The sequence below is a fragment of the Anas acuta genome, chromosome 26 (assembly GCF_963932015.1).
Source record: "Anas acuta chromosome 26, bAnaAcu1.1, whole genome shotgun sequence".
NCBI classification, from domain to species: Eukaryota; Metazoa; Chordata; class Aves; order Anseriformes; family Anatidae; genus Anas; species Anas acuta.
The window spans coordinates 2758079-2777096 of record NC_089004.1 but is presented as its reverse complement, the minus strand read 5'-3'; the positions used below and the strand labels follow the sequence as shown (position 1 = coordinate 2777096).

At 41.7% G+C, this 19018-nt stretch overlaps 1 protein-coding gene across 6 annotated transcripts in view; it reads right to left on the bottom strand.

The window, feature by feature from the left end:
• Positions 1-19018, bottom strand: part of LOC137844827 (fibrillin-2-like) — a 116884-nt gene that overhangs the window by 48675 nt on the left and 49191 nt on the right. For all 6 annotated transcript variants that reach the window (XM_068661451.1, XM_068661449.1, XM_068661448.1 and 3 more), the window contains 3 exons: positions 13517-13714; positions 11627-11752; positions 2380-2505 (listed from right to left, as the gene is read on the bottom strand). In XM_068661451.1, the coding sequence (XP_068517552.1) occupies positions 2380-2505; positions 11627-11752; positions 13517-13714 (450 nt within the window). The remainder of the gene's footprint in view (positions 1-2379; positions 2506-11626; positions 11753-13516; positions 13715-19018) is intronic.

Here is a 19018-nt window from a genome sequence, read left to right as displayed (position 1 = left end):
GCTGTTTGCATTTTACTGGGGAAGGCAGCTAATGAGATCTGGGATCAACTCAAGCTCAGTGTCTTGCTGTTTCAGCTGCAAAAACTACAGGAGATTATTCAAATGCAATAAAAAGGTGTTTACTTTTCTAAAAAGGGAGGGGAAAGGAATGGGAATATATGAAGTTTGCCACCATAAAATCTCCACATACTCAGTGTGGGTGCCCCACAATATATAAAGCCCTATGTGGTCATTTTCAGTCTAAACATCTGAGAGGTGGTGGTATGACAATCTCTTCTGCTCTCTCCTGATGCTTTTCTTGTTTTAAGGGTGTCTACATTATTTATTAACTTTCAATTTTACAAACTATTTATTTGATTTATTTCATAGGATGTAAATAGTGGGTTAAAACTCCCAAAATAAGCACTAAAACCCTGTCAACCGATATAAACAGGGTTTATAAAATATGGATTCCACTGCAACAGCACCCAATGGTAACTGTGTATTTTGCCAGATAAAATATTGTGCGTCCCAAAATATGACAGCACGCTAGCAGCATTTATTAGCTCAGGGAAATGGCTAGAGCATGATGTATTGAGTTTAGATCCAGTCATAGTCCACTGTAGCTAACTAAGCTTTGGACTATTTTTAAATTTGGTCTTTCTAATTTTATTTAGTTCTCTTTACTTGAAACATTTGGTTTCAAGGAAAGTAGAGAAATGTCCATATGACTCATAAGACAGCCATCACACCCTCAAGGCTTATGGAAGGGCCTGGGAAACAGGGGGGAAAAGAATTTCATTCTTTTTAAAACCTACCAGGTGCCCAAACAAGGTGAAACGTATGTTATACTTTATAACATTTTCTTTCTGGAACTGGAACATGATTAATTTTTATTCCAGGTTCTAGGGATATAAAAGAGCTTGGATTTTTATATTTATTTATTTTCTTTATTAATTTCCAGGACTTTCCACAAAAAACTGTGCCTGACATTTTCCATTGCACTAACAATGATCCTTGCCAAAGATCCTTGCCTTTCCTGTAACAGTTCCTCTTTACAGATCCTTGCATCCTTGCGTTTCTAAAGGCAAATTAAGTTTCTGAACAGAAAGACAAACCCTGGGGTTCATTTTGACTAAAGCAACTGCTCCTGCTGAAAGCAAGTAAGTAGAGATCTGATCTATTTATCATAGATACTGTTGTCCGTTTCAAAGAGAAATGGACCATCAAATATTTACAAGACTTGGAAAAGAATTTTGATCTGTTAAACATGCAAGATTCACTCCAGGCTCTGTAGTCTGGAGGCAAAACAGCTCGTAAGTCTGGGGAAAGCTTGCCTGGACTTGAGCCAATTCTGGAAAGCTTTGAAATACAGGCATCTTGAGCCAAACTAAGAGTGAACAGGTATGTTTGAGCCTGTTAAGTGGCACACACTGTCCACAACTGAGCCCTTCACGCAGTCTGCAAGACTGTGATTTCCTTATGGGCCTGGAAGTCATTTTGTTGCCAGAAATTGGATATTGTGGGAGGAAGGTGGGCTACAAGGTAGTGTGTAAGAGCTTACACAGCAGCCTTGTAAGCCTGCAGGCTCAGCATGTGTGCAGGAATTGGTGTCTATAGTGCCCCGTGCCATGCTTGGGAAGCACCTCTTTCTTTCCAGTGACTACAGAGGGAAACCAGACAGCCAGCTCAGTGCAAAGCAACTCAGTCCTGAAAGGTTGAGTTCAGTGCAGTGAAATGAGGCCAATTGAGTCCACAGTCCAACTGCTTATTAGCTTGGGGCAGTAGAGATTTATGAGCCATTACCTGTAGTCTAAACAGGAAGAAGGAGGAGATGACAAAAGTCACCATTTATTTGCATTGGTTGTGCAAACATTTGGAGTGAGCTTTCCTGCTCCTTCACCTCTGCAAAGCAAGTGGATGAATGTGCAGCTGCAGGGTGTTCCTGTAACTGGGCTCCTCTGATTCACGAAAGCTTACAGGCTTCTCCTTGGACCTTCACACTGTGGCATACACTGTGCCTGCAATTCAGTCACAGGGGGCTGCTGATATCTGTCTGTCTGACATTTAATGCAGGAGAAAAGTGATAGGATAGGAGCACAAGGGTTCTTCTTCAAGCAAACCACTACCCTAGCCAGACACCTTCTACCTCAGTCCTCTTAGTGTCCCTAAGCAGCCTCCTGTGAAACACTTTAAGCGCTAAGGCATCTGCAGCCCAAGTTATTCTCTGTGACTCGGAGATGGGGAAAGCCCTGGTCCACAGCAGCCAAGGAGGAGAGCATCAAAACCTGTGACCAGGCTGGACTGTAGCAGCACATGAAAGGACAGCACATGAAAACCAGCATTTTACAGCTATTGTATGAATGATGACTTTCTGAGATGAGCTATCAAGCATCTTACCAATGCAGCGGGATCCATCCGGGCTTGTCATGAAACCACGCGGACATGTGCACACGTAGCTGCCTGCTGTGTTGGTACACTCACCACCATCACACACGCTGGAGACTGCTCCACACTCATCCACATCTGGAAAAGAACAAACCAACGGTGATTATGTTTCTTTGCAAACCATCTCCTTTCCTACCTGCGGTATCGATCCAGGACCAGAGTCAGAGTTGGGAACACACAGGCCAGCTGCTGGTGTTAAGGACTGTTATGGGATGATTGAAACCCTTAGTGGACTCCTAGCAGTGGATCGGTAGAGAAAACAAGACTCTCCTAAAGAGTAATTCAGAAGGCTTCATGAAGGCATCTACCTAGCTCCACTGACAACAGAGGTCTTTGGGTAGGTTGATCTAAAATGTTCAGCTCTCTGGAGCACAAAGGAAGCTTTAGGACAGAAACACATCTGTGTAAATGCCTGAAGGGAGAGATGCTTCTGAAAACATCACGTTTTTAAAAAGCACTGGACACCTAAAAAAAAGCACAACAGCTATGCTCAGGCCTCAGAGAGGCCAGGCAGCCTCAGTGCCCAAACATATGGTAATGATTGTGGAAAGATTACCAAAGCACTGAAATTCAGAGAAAACCACACCAATGATACAGCTTTTACCATTTGAACTTACGGTGTGATCTGCCTAGTGTGGAGATAACAGCATACCTGCACCACAAACTGAACACAGAGACTAGCCCCATTGCCAAAGGCCTGGCTACCTGAGCCTGGATGCTGAAGGAGCTCCGACAGGAGCTTTTCGCATCCACATCTCACTGCAGAGCCAGATTCTTCACTCTGTCTCTCCCCCACGTTTCCTTCCCGATGCAGCTGATGTCCCTGTGAGGAATTCTGTCTCCAAGCAAACATCTCCCTGCTCCCCATGCACCAAAATCTGCCAAGTAACCATCAGTCCCTCCGGAACTTCAGGCAGAACATGTTTTTTATCCTAAGGGAAAGCACATAATCCTATCCCAATGGCTTACATTGGGCCCTGTCAAAATGAGTTTCTACACACAGTTTTCCAGCTGTGCCTGAACAATTAGGGATTAGATTATGGTTCTTCAGAGTCAGCTTTTTCATTAGACTGTTCATAGAAACCAGATACTAATGCCATGCCTCATCAAGCTGTTTACACCTGTGAAGATGACAGGGAAATATATCCATGACATCCCACTCTACACTGCACTGGTGTGGCCTCATATTGAGAGCACCACATTATAAAACAGCACATAAAACTGTTAAAGAGCACCTAAAGGGGGGCTATGAAGATGGTGAAGGGAAGTTCTAGAAGGGAAGACACATGAGGAACTGCTGAAGTCACTTGGTTTGTTCAACCTGGAGAAGAGGAGGACGAGAGGAGGCCTTATGGCGGCCTGCAGCTTCCTGATGAGGGCAGTGGAGAGGCAGGTGCTGAGCTCTGCTCTCTGGTGACAGCAACAGGACCAGAGGGAATCTGCATCAGGGAAGGTTAAGGCTGGATGTTAGGAAAGGTTCTTCACCAAGAGGGTGGTTGGGCACTGGAGCAGGCTCCCCAGGGAAATTCATGCCATCAGCATGCCGGAGTTCAAGAAGTGCTTGGACAGCGCTCTCAGACATATGGCCTGATTTTTGAGTGGTCCTCCAACCCGGGAGCTGGACTCGATACTTGTGCATCCCTTCCAGCTTACATATTCTATGATTCTATAACCTGCTCCATTCACTTGGGCTTAATTTTATGCATAGAAATATAAAATTTCACGTGGGTGGTGATTTCCCGGACTTCTAATTTGTCAAGATGTCTCTTTAAGACCTCTCTACACTTAAGGGAGTCAACAGACCCTGTTAGTTGAGTATCATCAGCAAACAGTATGGAGTCCTGTGTCCAGATCACTTTGTTTCTAAAAACATTGAAAAGAACTTGCCTTAAAATGGATCCCTGTGGAACCCCATTAGTGATTAACCAGCAGCCTGATGAAACCCTATTTACTATAACTCTTTGAGCCTTACCCATCAGCCAATTGTTCACTCATTGTATTATGTATTCGTCTAGCTTTATGCTGGACATTTTGTCCAAAAGGATACAGTATTGAAAGCTTTGCTAAAATACATTAAAAACAAAACAAAACAACAAAAAAAAACCACATTACTGGCTTCTCTCTGTCAACTGGATGGGTAACTTTGTCATAATAGGAAATTAAGTTAGTTACACAGGACTTTCCCTCCATGAACCCATCTTGGCAGTGACTAATGACTGTGTTGTATTTCAAGTGTTTTTTTTTCAATAACCGCCAGAATAATCTTTTCCATAATCTTACCAGGCTCTGCAGTGAGACTACCAGGCCTGTAGATACCAGGGTCTTCTTTCTTACCCCTCTTGAAAATTAGAAAAACATTTGCTGGCTTCCAGTCAACTGGGGCCTCTCCAGATTTCCAAGACCTTTGAAAAACAATTGAGAGAGGTCTTGCGATGACATCAGCCAGCTCTTTGGGTACCCTGGGATGAATCCCATTGGGACCTATAGACATATGTGCATTCATCTGGAACAGAAAATCCCAAACAAGCTCAGAGTTGGCTGGAAGTTTATCATTCCCCCAGTCAAGGCCCTTCAAATCAGGTCTCCAGGGGTCCCAGGGCCCATCATCAGTGTTATAGGCAGGAACAAAGAATCATTAAAAGTCTCTGGTTTGTGGTGATCATCCTCATCAAGTAACAGACTAATGTTATCTCTAGTCTTCCTTCTCCTGACAACATACTTTAAGAGGCCCTTTTTGTTGGCCCCATGGTACTGGTGAGTTTCAACTCTAATTGAGCCTTGGCCACATGAATTTTCTCCCTACAATAACAAACAGCATCTCTGTAGTCCTCCTGTGTCACCTGACCTTGCTTCCGTTGTCCTCCATATACCAAGAGGGGAAGATGCATTCTTATTTGTTTTCTCAGTAATTCCAAAATCATGCTATCATAAACATAATTTTGGCTGCCTTTTACACACAGCAGACACTGCCTCTGTCCTTGCAGTGTTCCTTTAGCTCTTTGATGCTCAGAGTCCTCGTAACAGATAAACATGACCTGAAACCTAGAAAGGCAGCAATGCAAATTTACAGAAAACACTTCCCCCACCTGGGCCCCTGCAGGGAAAGAGATTTTATCATTACAGTCTACCCTGTCATTTAATTACAGGCCTGTGTTTGGTTACAATTTGCAGAACACTCCAAGAGATAGACTTTTATGAAGCAAACGCTGGTTGTACTATCAGAAATAGCTGTTTAAAACATCTGCATAGCTCTCTTGAAGTTTGTTGTATCAGAGATCTGGAGGCCAGCTGACAGGCAGGCATCTTATTAGCTCACTATGGGTAGCGTCAGTCATCCAAGAAAAAGTGTATGTGAGGAGTGGGCAGGAGTGACAGCAAATACATTCCTTTCCTAAGGAAAAATGGAGTTAATTCAAAAAGTTAAATCAAGCTGTAACATTTTTTTTTCTTCATTTAAAATCCTAGCTCAGAAGAGACCAGTGTGAGCAAGACAATATGCAGGAAGAAAAAAAAAAAGCAAACGTTTCTCAAGACTACTTGCACATCCTGTACTTTGAGAAACTGAGCTCTGGGCTTTGTTGTTGTTTCACTTCTTCCCAACCACATCTGCCTTCTTTATTTTCTCTTTCTAAAGTGCCTCATAGTTTTGATTCATTCAAAGCTGAAGTCCTTGGAGAGCTTGATGCCGTGGGACACATATGTACACCTCTCATTAACACCCAGCTGCCAGTTCTGGGTAAGGAATTCTTCCAACTCTAACCTGGCTACTTCATGACTTTTCCAAATATCTGTTAAGAATTAAAGCAATATTCTGTGCACTCTGCTCTTCAGACAATGGCAGAATTCAATGCAAACGTTGATTTTGGACCTGATCTCCATTTCGTTGGGTTGGACTTGGCCTGATCATTTAATACTGAAGATGCTGGAAGCCAAAGGCTACAGAACTTCAGAAACAGAGAGAGTCGCAGCCTGCAAAGCCCATCCAACACGGGTGCCCACAGACTGAAACCCCAACCTTTCCATCTGCTAGAAAAACAGGAACTGATGGAGAAAACATCTCTGTGTCACGTAGCAGAGGTCACGCCTCATCAACCCTCTCTCGTGCAGCACACGGGACTCTCAGACCTTTCCTTCCAGAAAGCACAAAGAAACCACAGAAGAGAGTAATGGAACCCTCCAAGCCACACCAAATCCATGGAAATGAGCTTTTAATGGATACAAACAATGAACTCTTTTTCTAGACATTTTGTAAGAAAATTGAAAACACGCTAATAAAATGGCTATCGTGTTCCATCGGGAGGAAAATGGGCCAGCCTACCGTCTCTGCTCACGAAAAAAGCAGGAAAACTCCCTCCAATTTAGAAACATGAATGAGATTCAACAGAGTAAAAAATAGAGCCTTGTCTTCATCAGAAAATTCAGAATTTTGTGTGGCGGTGACAAAAAGTCTACTGCAGACTAGCCCTTAGGGACATAAGTGGCATCTAACATGTCAGTAAACAAATGCTAAATAGAAAGAGGTGAGTTAAAAAAGAAAAGGAGAGATTTGTAATTAAAGGATCTGTTCTTCCTTGGCAGAATCTGTCTCCTGGAAATGCAGATGACTACCAAAAAGGATCTATCATGAATAGATTTAAACAGAGCTTGTTACACAAAGCATGCAATGCCTTTCACCCCCTTGCCTGGTATTTCTCTATGTACTTTATTGTATCTTGTATGTTATCATTCTGGAACAGATTTGGATATGAGACATTTATTCCTTTTTGGGCACTGGAAAGCATCTTGGGTGAGTTACTGGTACTACATACTTCACTGATAATAGAGCTGGCATAGCATTTTGTTATTCCATACAGGAAAGGCTATTAAGAAAAGAGATGAAATTATTGGCAGAGAACCAATGAAATCATGAAAGAAAAAGTTTTGTTCAGTCGGTGATTCTACGCTTGAGAACATGTGACAGAACTGTTCCCTTAAGTATAATTTTAATGGTTGCTTTAAAATGTAACTCAGTGTAACTCAGTCAGAGGTTGGACTCAATGATCTTGAGGTCTCTTCCAACCTAGACAATTCTGTGATTCTGTAACAAACTCCGCTTCCCTCTGATTTCTTGATAAAACTTTTTGTATCAGGAAGATGTGATGATTTCGGTTTTGATGTTTCCTTCCTTCATTACCATTACTGTCAGGAGTGCTTTCTTGTGTCCTCCTCAACAATGCTTTCTTCCAGCAGTATTAAGAAGTTAGCTTGATATTAAGCACGCCACTCTTTCAGAACTCACACATTTCCAGTCCCCTTGCAAACCTCAACAGATTCTGCTTTTTCCCTGTTCCTCCATAAACCAAGCCTAGGATCTGTCAATTTAATTGTAAACTGACATGTGTCCTCCTTGCTCATTGTCTCATACAAACACAATATAAATGCAGTCCTTTGTCCTTTGCAAAGCCAGCCTTGTCTTCAGTACCAGTTAAGAGAGCAGCCTTCCCCATCCTCAGATCCTGTCTCTCCCCTTTCCCCCTCCTCACTGGGTTTCACAGACTGCTTATATCTTTCAGAAAGTGAGCAGGCGACTCTCTGTGCCAGAAATTTCTCATTATGTGTTGTACAGCCCCAGGCTCAAGAACTCTTGATCCCTTGAGCTCCCTCAGAATACAATGAACAAAGGCATAAAATAAGCCACTATTTGAAAGTGTCACATTCATTAGAGATGAGATGTAGAAATAACTCTGGAACTAAGCAACCCTGAACTTGGAGAACATATAAGTTCAAATCCAAACTTGATGTTGTGTGCACATTTTCATGTTTAACAGATAGAACAAGGACATAATTTTCCTTACGGGGCTGACAAAATTTCACCCAGTGTATCCAGCTGTAACCATCTGATATGCTTGGGAGATTGGGGTCTGACCTGGACTCTGTTATCAGCAGAGTAGGTCTTGCATGAGAACAGCATCTTTACTCTTCAGGGATTCAGGAACTGAAAATGAAGCCTTGATTTCATGTGCCATTTCTGTTAAGAGATAAGTATCACCATGGAAAGCTAATGATATTATTTCTACTCCTGCTTATTCCCACTGATAAACAGCCCAAAGAAGATTAGTGGTACATGCTGCTGCATTAATGAAGGAGACATCATTTATCAGCAAACACAGTGACACAGGCTCTGACCTTTGGCTCAAACACAATCCCATCTGCTGACTTCACTCCCCGGGAAGAATCCTATAAGCAGAAAATACAAGCTCCTGGGAACTAGGGAAGAATTTAACACAGACATTTCATTTAGCTTTAATATTTCCTGGTTGCTGGACTTGAATGAGGCATCTGAAAACAAGAGGAAACCATTTACTTTTCCCAAGAGAGATGGTCTCAGTGCAAGCTGAGAATTCACTATTTTCACCAGCTGCAAAATAAGTGCAAACAGACTCAAAAAGGGAATTCCTACAGTGTTGAGATTTTAGGTTTGGAGCACACCTGGATAAAAAAACATATCCTCTTATGGTTGTGGTCATTATTTTGATTAAAAATCCCTGTTCCACTGTAGTTTAGACTGTTACAGTGACTTTGGCAGTACAGACATTTCAGGAGGTCAGGAATTAGGTGCTTATCTGCTATACCAAGCAGTTCACTCCTGACTTATCAAAGCATGCAGCAAACTCTCTGAGACAAGGCTTAGCTCCTCTTAGCTCCTAAGTTGGAAAGGACCTTCAGAGATCATGTAGTCCAATTGATCAATTCAGGACTAACCAAATGTTAAAGCATATTATTGAGGGTGTTGTCCAAATGCCTCTTGAACACTGTCAGGCATGGGCCATCAGCTCCCTCTCTGGGAAGCCACTTCTAGTGTTTGACCACCCTCACAGTGAATAACTTTTTCCTTATATCTAGTGTGAACCTCCCCTGGCGTAGCTTTGTGCTGTTCCTTTATGTTCTGAATAACACTTTATAAAGTGTTAGCATCAGATGAACCCCTGACAAAATGCTGGTTCTTTATTCCCCTGGAATATATGGAGTACATGTCCCAGAGGGGAGCAGTGATAGTCCAGATGACGGTATCCTCTTTTCCTTCTGACTTCATGGTGGGGGCATGTTGGTGATTCATGCCTGGGAAATGAGCCCTCAAAAACAATCACAACTCTTTCAGCTTAGAGTATCCCTCATATTTAAGTCGTTCTCACAGAAAGACCCCTAGGTCAATAAGTTAAACTAAAGGCAAGCACCCTCTTTTGGTGGTCTTCTTAGCAACTGAGGTGAGATAAGCTATGGAGTGGATACAGTAGATGCTGGAGACATCTCTTTTTATGGCCAGCCAGGAAGGAGAGTGAAAGGAAGCTGTTTATGGCTGCATTGAGCTGTTTTTGTAGGCTTTCTGGGAAGTGAGGACCCACGCAGAGGCCCCTTGCATCTGGATGACAGATTCAGACAATGGATTGTTTTTAATCTTGGTGTATAGAAGATTCCAGCTAAACTGATATCATATGTGCTTTCTCTGGTCCCCAGCCAGCATGGGTGAGGCAAACAAATGCAAGAACAATTTTTTGCACCCTGAGGTTGGGTGTGTGGTTCTAGTACAGTCCAACCTTTGCCCATTGGCTAGCCAAATTGCATGGGACATAATTTGACATGGGGAACTGGTTTATTGCCTGAGATTTGTGTTAAATGGCTGTTTTGGATTCTCCTGTTTCCAACTCCTTGGGTGCTGGAGCACTGCAAGGAACCCTTCTGTTCAAACTTTGTAAAGTCTCATGGCATCCTGCCAGTGAAGATGCACTGAAACAGATGTTTTCTCAACAAAAAAAAAAAAGGAGTTTTCAACCCCCACCAGAAGATTAGCCTCTGAGCTGGTGTCTTACTTCGGAAAAGTTTTTCTGAAGGGCTATACCCAGGTCACACAGCACACATTGACAAAGACACCAGTAGGATTATACCAGCCAAGAAAATGTCTGGTTTGAAGGAGAGTGGGCATATGTGAATGGTCACTGGGAAGTAGTGTGATGTTTTTATCCCTGAGAAGAGATTCTTAAGAGAAGCCCCACAGGGTAAGGTATGATGCAAATACACAGTGTCATGGAGGTGGCTTTTTGTCATACAGACTGCTTCTAATAGTTACCTACAGTTCTGTCAGTAACTTTGCCACCTGGAAACAAACTCCAGGTTAAACATCTGAATTCTAGTGCATTCATCATCCCTTCTCTTCATTACAACAGAGTCTTGGAGAGGAATGAAAGGCAAGTGGAATTCCTGAAGCTAATCTAGGTGGGACACAGTCACACAAGCACAATGAACATATTTAATCCTGAAAATGGCATACGTGGGCTAGCAGACTTTCGTTAAGGTATGTGGGAAAAAGCTTTAACAACTGATGCAGGAACAGCTGTTTTCCTTTTCACAGAATCACAGACTGTAGGGCTTGGAAGAGACCTTGAAAGATCACCTAGTCCAATCCCCCTGCTGCAGCAGGAACACCTGGATCAGGTCACACAGAAACACATCCAGGTGGGTTTTGAATATCTCCAGAGAAGGAGAGTCCACAACCCCCCTGGGCAGCCTGCTCCAGTGAATATCAATTGAATATAAGGATAATGTATAAGGATATATAAGGATAAATGCACCATGAGAATGGTGCAACCCTGAGTCAAGAACCCTAAATGGACAAGCCTTAAGTGTTCAAAACTCCATCAGAAAAGGCACTGAGCACCTGACCTAGCTTTGAACCTAGATGTGGTCTAAGTAGGAGGTTGAACTAGAGGCCTCCAGAGATCCCTCCTGTTCAATTGGTTTTGTGTTGGCATTAAAATATCTTTCATAAGACACCCATGGAAAACAAAACAGAACAAAACATTTAAAAAAAAAAACCAAAACACTTATGAGTTTAAGAGAAGAACAGGCAAGATCCATTCCTCATTTTCTTGCCTTGAACTCTGGGAAGCAGATAAGCAGATCAGAAATTCATATTGCAGTGCTTTCACTAACATGCCTAGGTGCTTGCAGTGCCCTCTCCTACTTGGAAATTAGGGTTGGCTTGGGGGCTGTCTCATATCTCTACTTTGCCAGCCTTGGAGATGCCCTTAAAGCAGAGAGATTCATAGAATCACAGAATGATCATTCTCAGGTTTTTAAACGCCCTTGTGTTCTCAGAGCACACCTGGGAACCCAGTGCTGAGCAGTCTGGTGAAGCTATACAGATGGATGTCTGCAGTCTTACCTTCACATCTGTGGCTGGTCTCACTCTGCTTGTGTCCTGCAGGGCATTTGCACTCATAAGAACCGACTGTGTTGATGCAGTTACCTCCCTGACAGAGGCCAGGAATGGCTTGACATTCATCCACATCTATGGGGAAAAAAGCAAAGACATTAGAAAGTACAGCCACTGCAACAGATGAAGGTTCATCCCAGCACGGTGAAGAATAGGTAGTGCTATGAGAAATATGAAGCTTTGCTCCAAGTAGGTGGATTTACATTTTTAATGCAATTACTCATTGGATTACATTAGAGATAAGGTGAAGGACATAAATGGACTTAAAGTTATTGTTGGCTTATCTACAGAAACAAGAAAGCAGAGAAAAGTATAGTATTGTTTAAATTACATGAAATGCAGATTACAATAGACAGCAAGAAAATTCTCCTCAGCATTTCAAGGTTTATCCTACAGACACTGGCTAATGCAGGATTTGGGTTGTTATGCTGGCTTTTGGTCATAACAGGTAAAGGCTCAAATTAGTTGAAGATGCAGAAGGGAATTCATGCAACTCTACATGGAAACCTCCGCAACCCACCAGCGGGGAGGAGAAACACGGCTATAGAAAGGCTGCCAACAGGATTTGCTGGTTGGAGGTCAGTGGACCATTCTGCTATTTTTGCCTGAGTGTCCTGGACACCAAATGCAACCTTTAAGCATGTGATTTATGCATATTTTGTTTGTGTAATCTCAAAGGACATATTAAAATTTATAAAAAATATTAATAGAAATATTAAAATTTACCGAGAACTAGCCTGCTGATATAAGAGCTAATCATGCGCCAGTACTGGGACAGAAGATGCAGTAAAAACAGCAGTGCCACAGAATGAGGGCCTATGGAAGGCTCAAATGATAATTTAGTTTTAAGCCTGGAGAAACATTAGCCTGATATATTACGTCTTGCAGGATGGAGGATGTCGCCTGAGAACCATAGCAAGGCCAGAATCTTTAACTGAGCTAACATGATTTTAGAAATGCAGAGTTGAGCACAGAAAATATTCACTGAACCAACCCATCAAACCACTGTGTGAAGAAGAGCTATAGATCCACATGAAAAAAATCTGGATTTTATTTTAACTGCCTTTTACACTGAAAATTACTGGGGAAATCCATACATTGAAACTACCTCAGAATGGAAATCCCTAACAGTTTTGTTTGGGATATACATGTATGAATGTCTTAATACAAACATTATAACGTTAGAAAAACAAGTATATATGTAGACATTAATTACATTAAATATTACAAATTTTACAAGTCTTGTGGATGTAAAATGAACATGGAGAGTAGGTATTATGCCAGAGGAAACAGAATCAAATGATGAAGCTGTACTTGAAGCACCCACTTTTATTCAAATAATTTCAAATGCTTCCTCTGGAAACTTAACAGTACACTCACCTGAAACAGTCTGACCTCATGGAATGTTTCCAGCTGAAAATATTTCTACCTGCTCTCAACTACAAGACAGACAAACCATGGGAGAAGCAGGGACCCAGGGCACTGCTGGTAAAGCTGGAACATGTTGCCTGTGGCACAAACATTACTCTCCCCTGCATCACAGCCTTAACTAAAGAGACCAAACTTTGGCCTCAGAATGAGTAAGAAAATGTCATTCTTCAATGCCCTTACCTTGGTAAAAGAGCACTTTTTGTCACTTATAATGCATATTACTGAAGTGTATGTCACATGGGAGACGTAAGGTCTGTGGTGATGCTTTTGACATAACTGTGGTTTTAGCGAAGTTTACACAGACTGCTTTCTCTATATTGGGACTCCTGTCAGTTATCACTCACTTGTGCTTTCAGCACACATCAGAATGGATAAGGAAACATCATCTTACGTATTCATGGCATTTACCTTGGCAGGCTCCAGTGCGAATGTTGGGAATGAAACCTCGGCGGCAGGGATGAGGCTGGGCAGGGCACATCTCACATGGGTGACCCCAGGCCCGTCCAATGGTGGCACAACACATGGTCTTGGTACAGACGATCCCACTGAGCTGGCCCTGGCACATCTGGTTATTTACTTGGCTAAAGCAGGGACCGGTACGATAGTCTGAGGGAGAATAAAAATAACCACAGGTTAGATTAAGAAACAAGCACAAAGTCCGTTGTCTAACACCGTGTCTATTCCCCATCCCACCAGCACAGCCATTTAAGTGCAGAGTCAACAAGTTCTGGAAAAAAATATGCAAGCATGGGAAGAAGAAAAAATTAAAATGAAGCTGGAGACAAGCACTGGAATTAGTAGCTGCCTTTCAGATGCATGTTTCATGTGATTGTCTAGAGGTTCTCTAGGACAGCTCTTCCACCACATTATCTACCTCAGGTTCATCCCATGAACTAGAGCTATTTCGTGCTCTGAGTCAGTGGTCTTTAAGCACTTGCCCCAGAATGAACTCAAAACACAAAGTCAGGCAAAGGGAGATTTCAGGGCTGCATGTTCACCTGTTCTGTGGATGGCTGTCATCAATGAAGCAATTGAACTTCGTATTAGTTAAGGGGAAAGATGTATATGGAGACGGCATGGTAAAAGCATCTCATGAACAGTCTTAGGGCCTGACAATCCACATAACATGAACATATGGGCAAAGTACAACATTTCAGTCCCTGAGGACCTCCTTTCATCCCCATAACAGGAAACTCCAGTGCCACATTGCCATACTCAGCAAATGTAAGCCTCATACCTCCAGGTCAACAAAATTTATAAAAAAGAGCTTGTTTCAAGATGTTGGTTTCCTTGTTGTGTCCCTACACTGTGTTGAAATATAAATTATCATCAAGCATCAGTGTTCAGATTAGCTCAGAGATGTTTTTGCAGTGAAACATTTGAATTTGTCACGTGAAGTAACAAAAAGTTGTGTGGAAAGCGGTGATAGCTAAATCACGAGCCATGAGCAGTAGTGGCACACACATCTACTGACTAATAATTCTATTTCCAGAAATGCGTTAGTAAAACATAGACGCACAACAAAGGAAAGCTCATTCTTGGCCTGCAAGCTGTCAGATACAAGCCTTTCCACACATGATCTTTGCAATTGGTTGCCTTCTTCTTAAATACTGACACAGATGTGCAAAAAGCGAAAACCAAGGAAAACCACTGAATTGATGCTTTGAGACAGGAAACTTTCCCCCACTGGTACAGCCACATTGTCAGACCTCCATTTGCATGAAACCATGACAGAGTGCTTTTATCCTGGGCTATAAAAGATCATCTGGAAATGCTGGAAATTACTATAGGCTTTAGGATGAGAATGCCTGTGTTTATATATCTTTCTCACTCGTGTCGTCTGTGCTGAGCAAAGTCTGGGTGAGCTACAATTGTATTACAATTGTTCCACCTGGAATCAGGGTAAGCATTAGCTATATAGCAAAGCACACAACAAATCCGCTTCTAACTCTGGGAAAGAACCCACAATTCCTTAATTCCAGCTTTATGTTCCCTCTTATTTGTATTTTTGAGCAGCTGAAAACACAGTCATACTTAAAATTTAATACTGATGAAAGTCTCAAAAGAAGGTTGGTCTGTGGATGTCACTGAGAAGTAAGCAACAGGATGGATTTGAGAAAAAAAGGGCAATGATTTTGAAGTTACGTAGGTATAAAGCTGACAGTAGCTCATAAAAATGCATTTGTTTGGAAATCAGAACAGACATGTGTATTGTGTTTGCAATGGTAAGTTACCAAATAGTCATAGTTTGGTTTTTGACCAAAATTTTAATGAGATACCAAAGCACATGGTTCTCATTAACTTCTCCTGCCATGCCAAGTTTAATGCTTTAGTTTGTTCTAGTTTATTCCTAGAAAACAAATCAACGTATTTTGAGTTGTTCTCTCACCCACTGTCTTTTTCTTATAAAACTGAAAGGCTCTTGCTCAATTTTTTAACATTGAGACCAAGGAGATCTCTCAATAACCATACAGGTGAACAATTTTAAAACTTTAAATTTAAATTTAAATGTCTGATGTAATTGTGGTACTTATCTATGAAGGGTTCTATTTGACTTAGAAAGTCAGATCACATACATGTATAACAGAAAATTGAGATATAACAGCACTCTGCAGAAGGCAGAGATGAACTTGCACCTCCCACATCATCCTACTGAAGCATGGCTGGATGCACTGCAGCAACACTTCCTTGAGACTGATAATGAAAGTGCAATTGTAAGCACAACACTCAATTTTAAACAAATAATTGACAAAAATAGATTTCCATATGTAAATTACTTTCTTGGATGGAATGAAGCTAAGGAAATTGCAGTCTGGAGTCCAGAAAGTCTGCCTGCATTCCAGTTCCCATCTGTTGCTAATTTTAATGGGTCAAATTATTAAATATTTAATGAGGCAACTATCTTTTTTTTTTTTTTTTTTAGGAAATATGTGTACTTAGGAGATGCTTGAAGACTTGTTACAGTCTACATAGAGGATCCCATCTTCCAGGAACTTTGTTGCAGGTTGTTGTCCTTTGGAAGTTGGGTCTTTCCTGCTGGATTTCTTATAAAAGCAGAGAAGAAGTGCCTTCCTCATTGAAAGCTGGGATTTATTCCTGTTTCCTCTTTCATACTCACTCAGCCTTACAATTACAGTGTCCAGTGGTATAATATGGGTGATTTCCATCTTTCCATCTGCAGGTAGCTCTCATTAAAGAGACTACAATATATACATCAGGCCTTATTTTAGGAAGAAAAAATTCAATCGGAGTGTTTCCAATTTTACAGAAGAGATTTTTAATACAGCAGGACTATGCTATCTAGTCCTTCAACAATCAGTTGTACATTTAAAAAACAACAGGCCAGTTTGCTGCCTCAATTATCCTCTCTCAAAATAGTTTTGTAAACAGTAAATACTCATTATAGGACAGACATCAATTTTCCTCCCTACATCTATAATCAACTGCGTCATTACACAACTCATTTTTCTTTTCTTGCTCTGTTAACTTCAAAGTAGACCATACTCAGTGCCCTTGGTCTGTAGGCTTCTTATCACTGTGGACTTAGATTAGGTTACTGGTCATATGCTTGTCCCAGGCAGCCAGCAAAGAGTGCTCAAACTTCAAACTACACCAAGGAATCAGAGTTGCAGCATCAAAGTGTTTGCATTAACCACAAGAAACCTGATTCCTTGCTATGCTCTTTGTTTTCAAACCCTCACCTCCCCCTACCCCACTGGGACAGTAAGGTTTTAAAACACCAGCTAACCTCAACTACAGACTTCTGCAGATGTCGCAGTCAGTTCAGGGCTACAATGAGTCGTCTGCCTAATCCCACAGCCAATACAGGCCCCAGATGTGCTCAGAAGAGGAAGTGTAACAAGAACAGACCTCATTCTCAATTTCCATGTTTGGCTGGTTGTCATGGAAATCGCTAGGAACCCCTTTGGCTAATGAATGGTCACTCCCCAAACCCTTGGGGAGTGGGATCCAAGCCATTGCACACCCTCTTACATTGAGTCACGATTCCTGTTGCAAGCAGCTTCCTGCAAATATCCCTTTAAACATTTTTCGCTTTCCTAATTAGTGTGTCCAGGACATAAGTGGAGGAATACTTTACAGTTGCTGCAGACATCTGTCTTCACCAACATGCTGCATGGACTTCTGCTGGAAAGTCTGGGACAGTCCAACATCAGAGTGGAGCTAATAATTCAAGTAGTCCCTATTCAGCCAAGCCAGACCACAAAGCCTCATAGCTATCCCTGCTTCCAGCACCTAGGGTGCTACATTAATCAGGGATGTTGCCCTGGCTTTGCCTACATTATTTCACCCAAGTTCACCTTGCCAGAATACATCTCACCTACTACAAGAGGTAATAAGAATGTCACACGATTCTGCCAACTGTAATTTTTGCCAGAAATGCAGCTTGATCTCATTAAAAAGAATAATCCATCCAGACTATTTAAAATTACCACTCTGAGACTATCAAACATTTATGTAGAACAGTTGCAAGGCACCTTCTTTATTGCTAGGTTTCCCTAATATTAAATGAAGAAAATGGAAATCTTTTGTAGGGAATGTTTCCCTGGGATATATGGCATAATTGAATGCCATTTTTCAGTAGGGAAATGTTAATTTCAGCAACTCAGTCTAATTTCTTTGAAGGAGCTCTCAAACTCAACCCTTCTATTAATAAAGGCATTTTTCAGATGTTCATTACAACTTTACATGCAACTTCAGATTGCTTTTTATAATAGCTGAATTGACACAGTATCTGAACTTGGAATAGTTACAACTTCATAACCAGTTGAAATTGTTCCTTTGCTGTGGAAACACACAAAGACATTTTAAATTAACTTTTTGCTCTCTTTTAACTTGTCCTTACTGTCCCTCTGGGAAACCAAACAAACAAACAAACTAAAAGGTAGTTTTTGACAAGGAACTTCTAAAAAAGAAAAGGATTTTGCTTGAAAATTTTCACAAGAAAAAGGATAGCCTTCCCCACTTCTATCACATCCATCTACCCAGCAGGGTGTCGCCATGTAAATAAATGCTTGGAATGGGAATTCACACCCTTGGGTAAATATTCAAAAGCAGGAACAATTACACTACATTCATTGCTATTTAAAACCATAATCCCAGAAACACAAATATGCCTGACCCTTTCATGTAAGCAGTTCTGCAGGTTCCACACTAAAAGGAACATAAAGCAATGGAAAAGCTCTCCTCTGCACTCTCACTCCATCTTCTAGACCCTCGTTTCTTTAACACTATTTAGCTGGAATCCCCTTATGAGACAGGCCATGGGCCATGTGAATTCCTTCTTTGCAAAATAAATAAATAGAGCAGCAAGGAAGAAGAGATTTTCTTTGCTAAAAATCAAATTCCATCTCATAATAAACAATGCTTTTAATGAAGGGCTTTTTCTTAAAACAGTACGGACAAACGCAGCTTGTAAGTCATCCCCAAGAGAGATACAGACTCACTGTGATGAGGTCACTATAACATACCCCAGGCTTTGGCAGAGTTCCACATTGCTTTCTAAAAGCTCAGCAAACCAGTAAAGGGGGGCAAGGATAGTGGATAGCAAGCCTGATATCTATTTTTCTAATGTCATTGCATGATTTCCGTCAGCAGAAGACTTGGTCCCCAGGCCAGGGGAGCAAAGCCTTGCAATTCTTTTTGTCTGTAACCTTCTGGGCTTTTGGGGCAGAAAGCACACAAGCAGGCAGTCAGCACAGCCCCGGGAGTGAGCAAGAGCTGATGCAATCAAGGCAAGGCACTAATCTGGCAGATTCCCATGCAGACTTCTACCCCAAAGATTCCCATACAATGCCTGCTCTCCCTGGTATAGGTATTCAGCCCACAGGGAAGCCCAGCTGTGCTCTCAGGGACCTGCCAGGTGAGCTCATAAATTACAAATTAAATGCC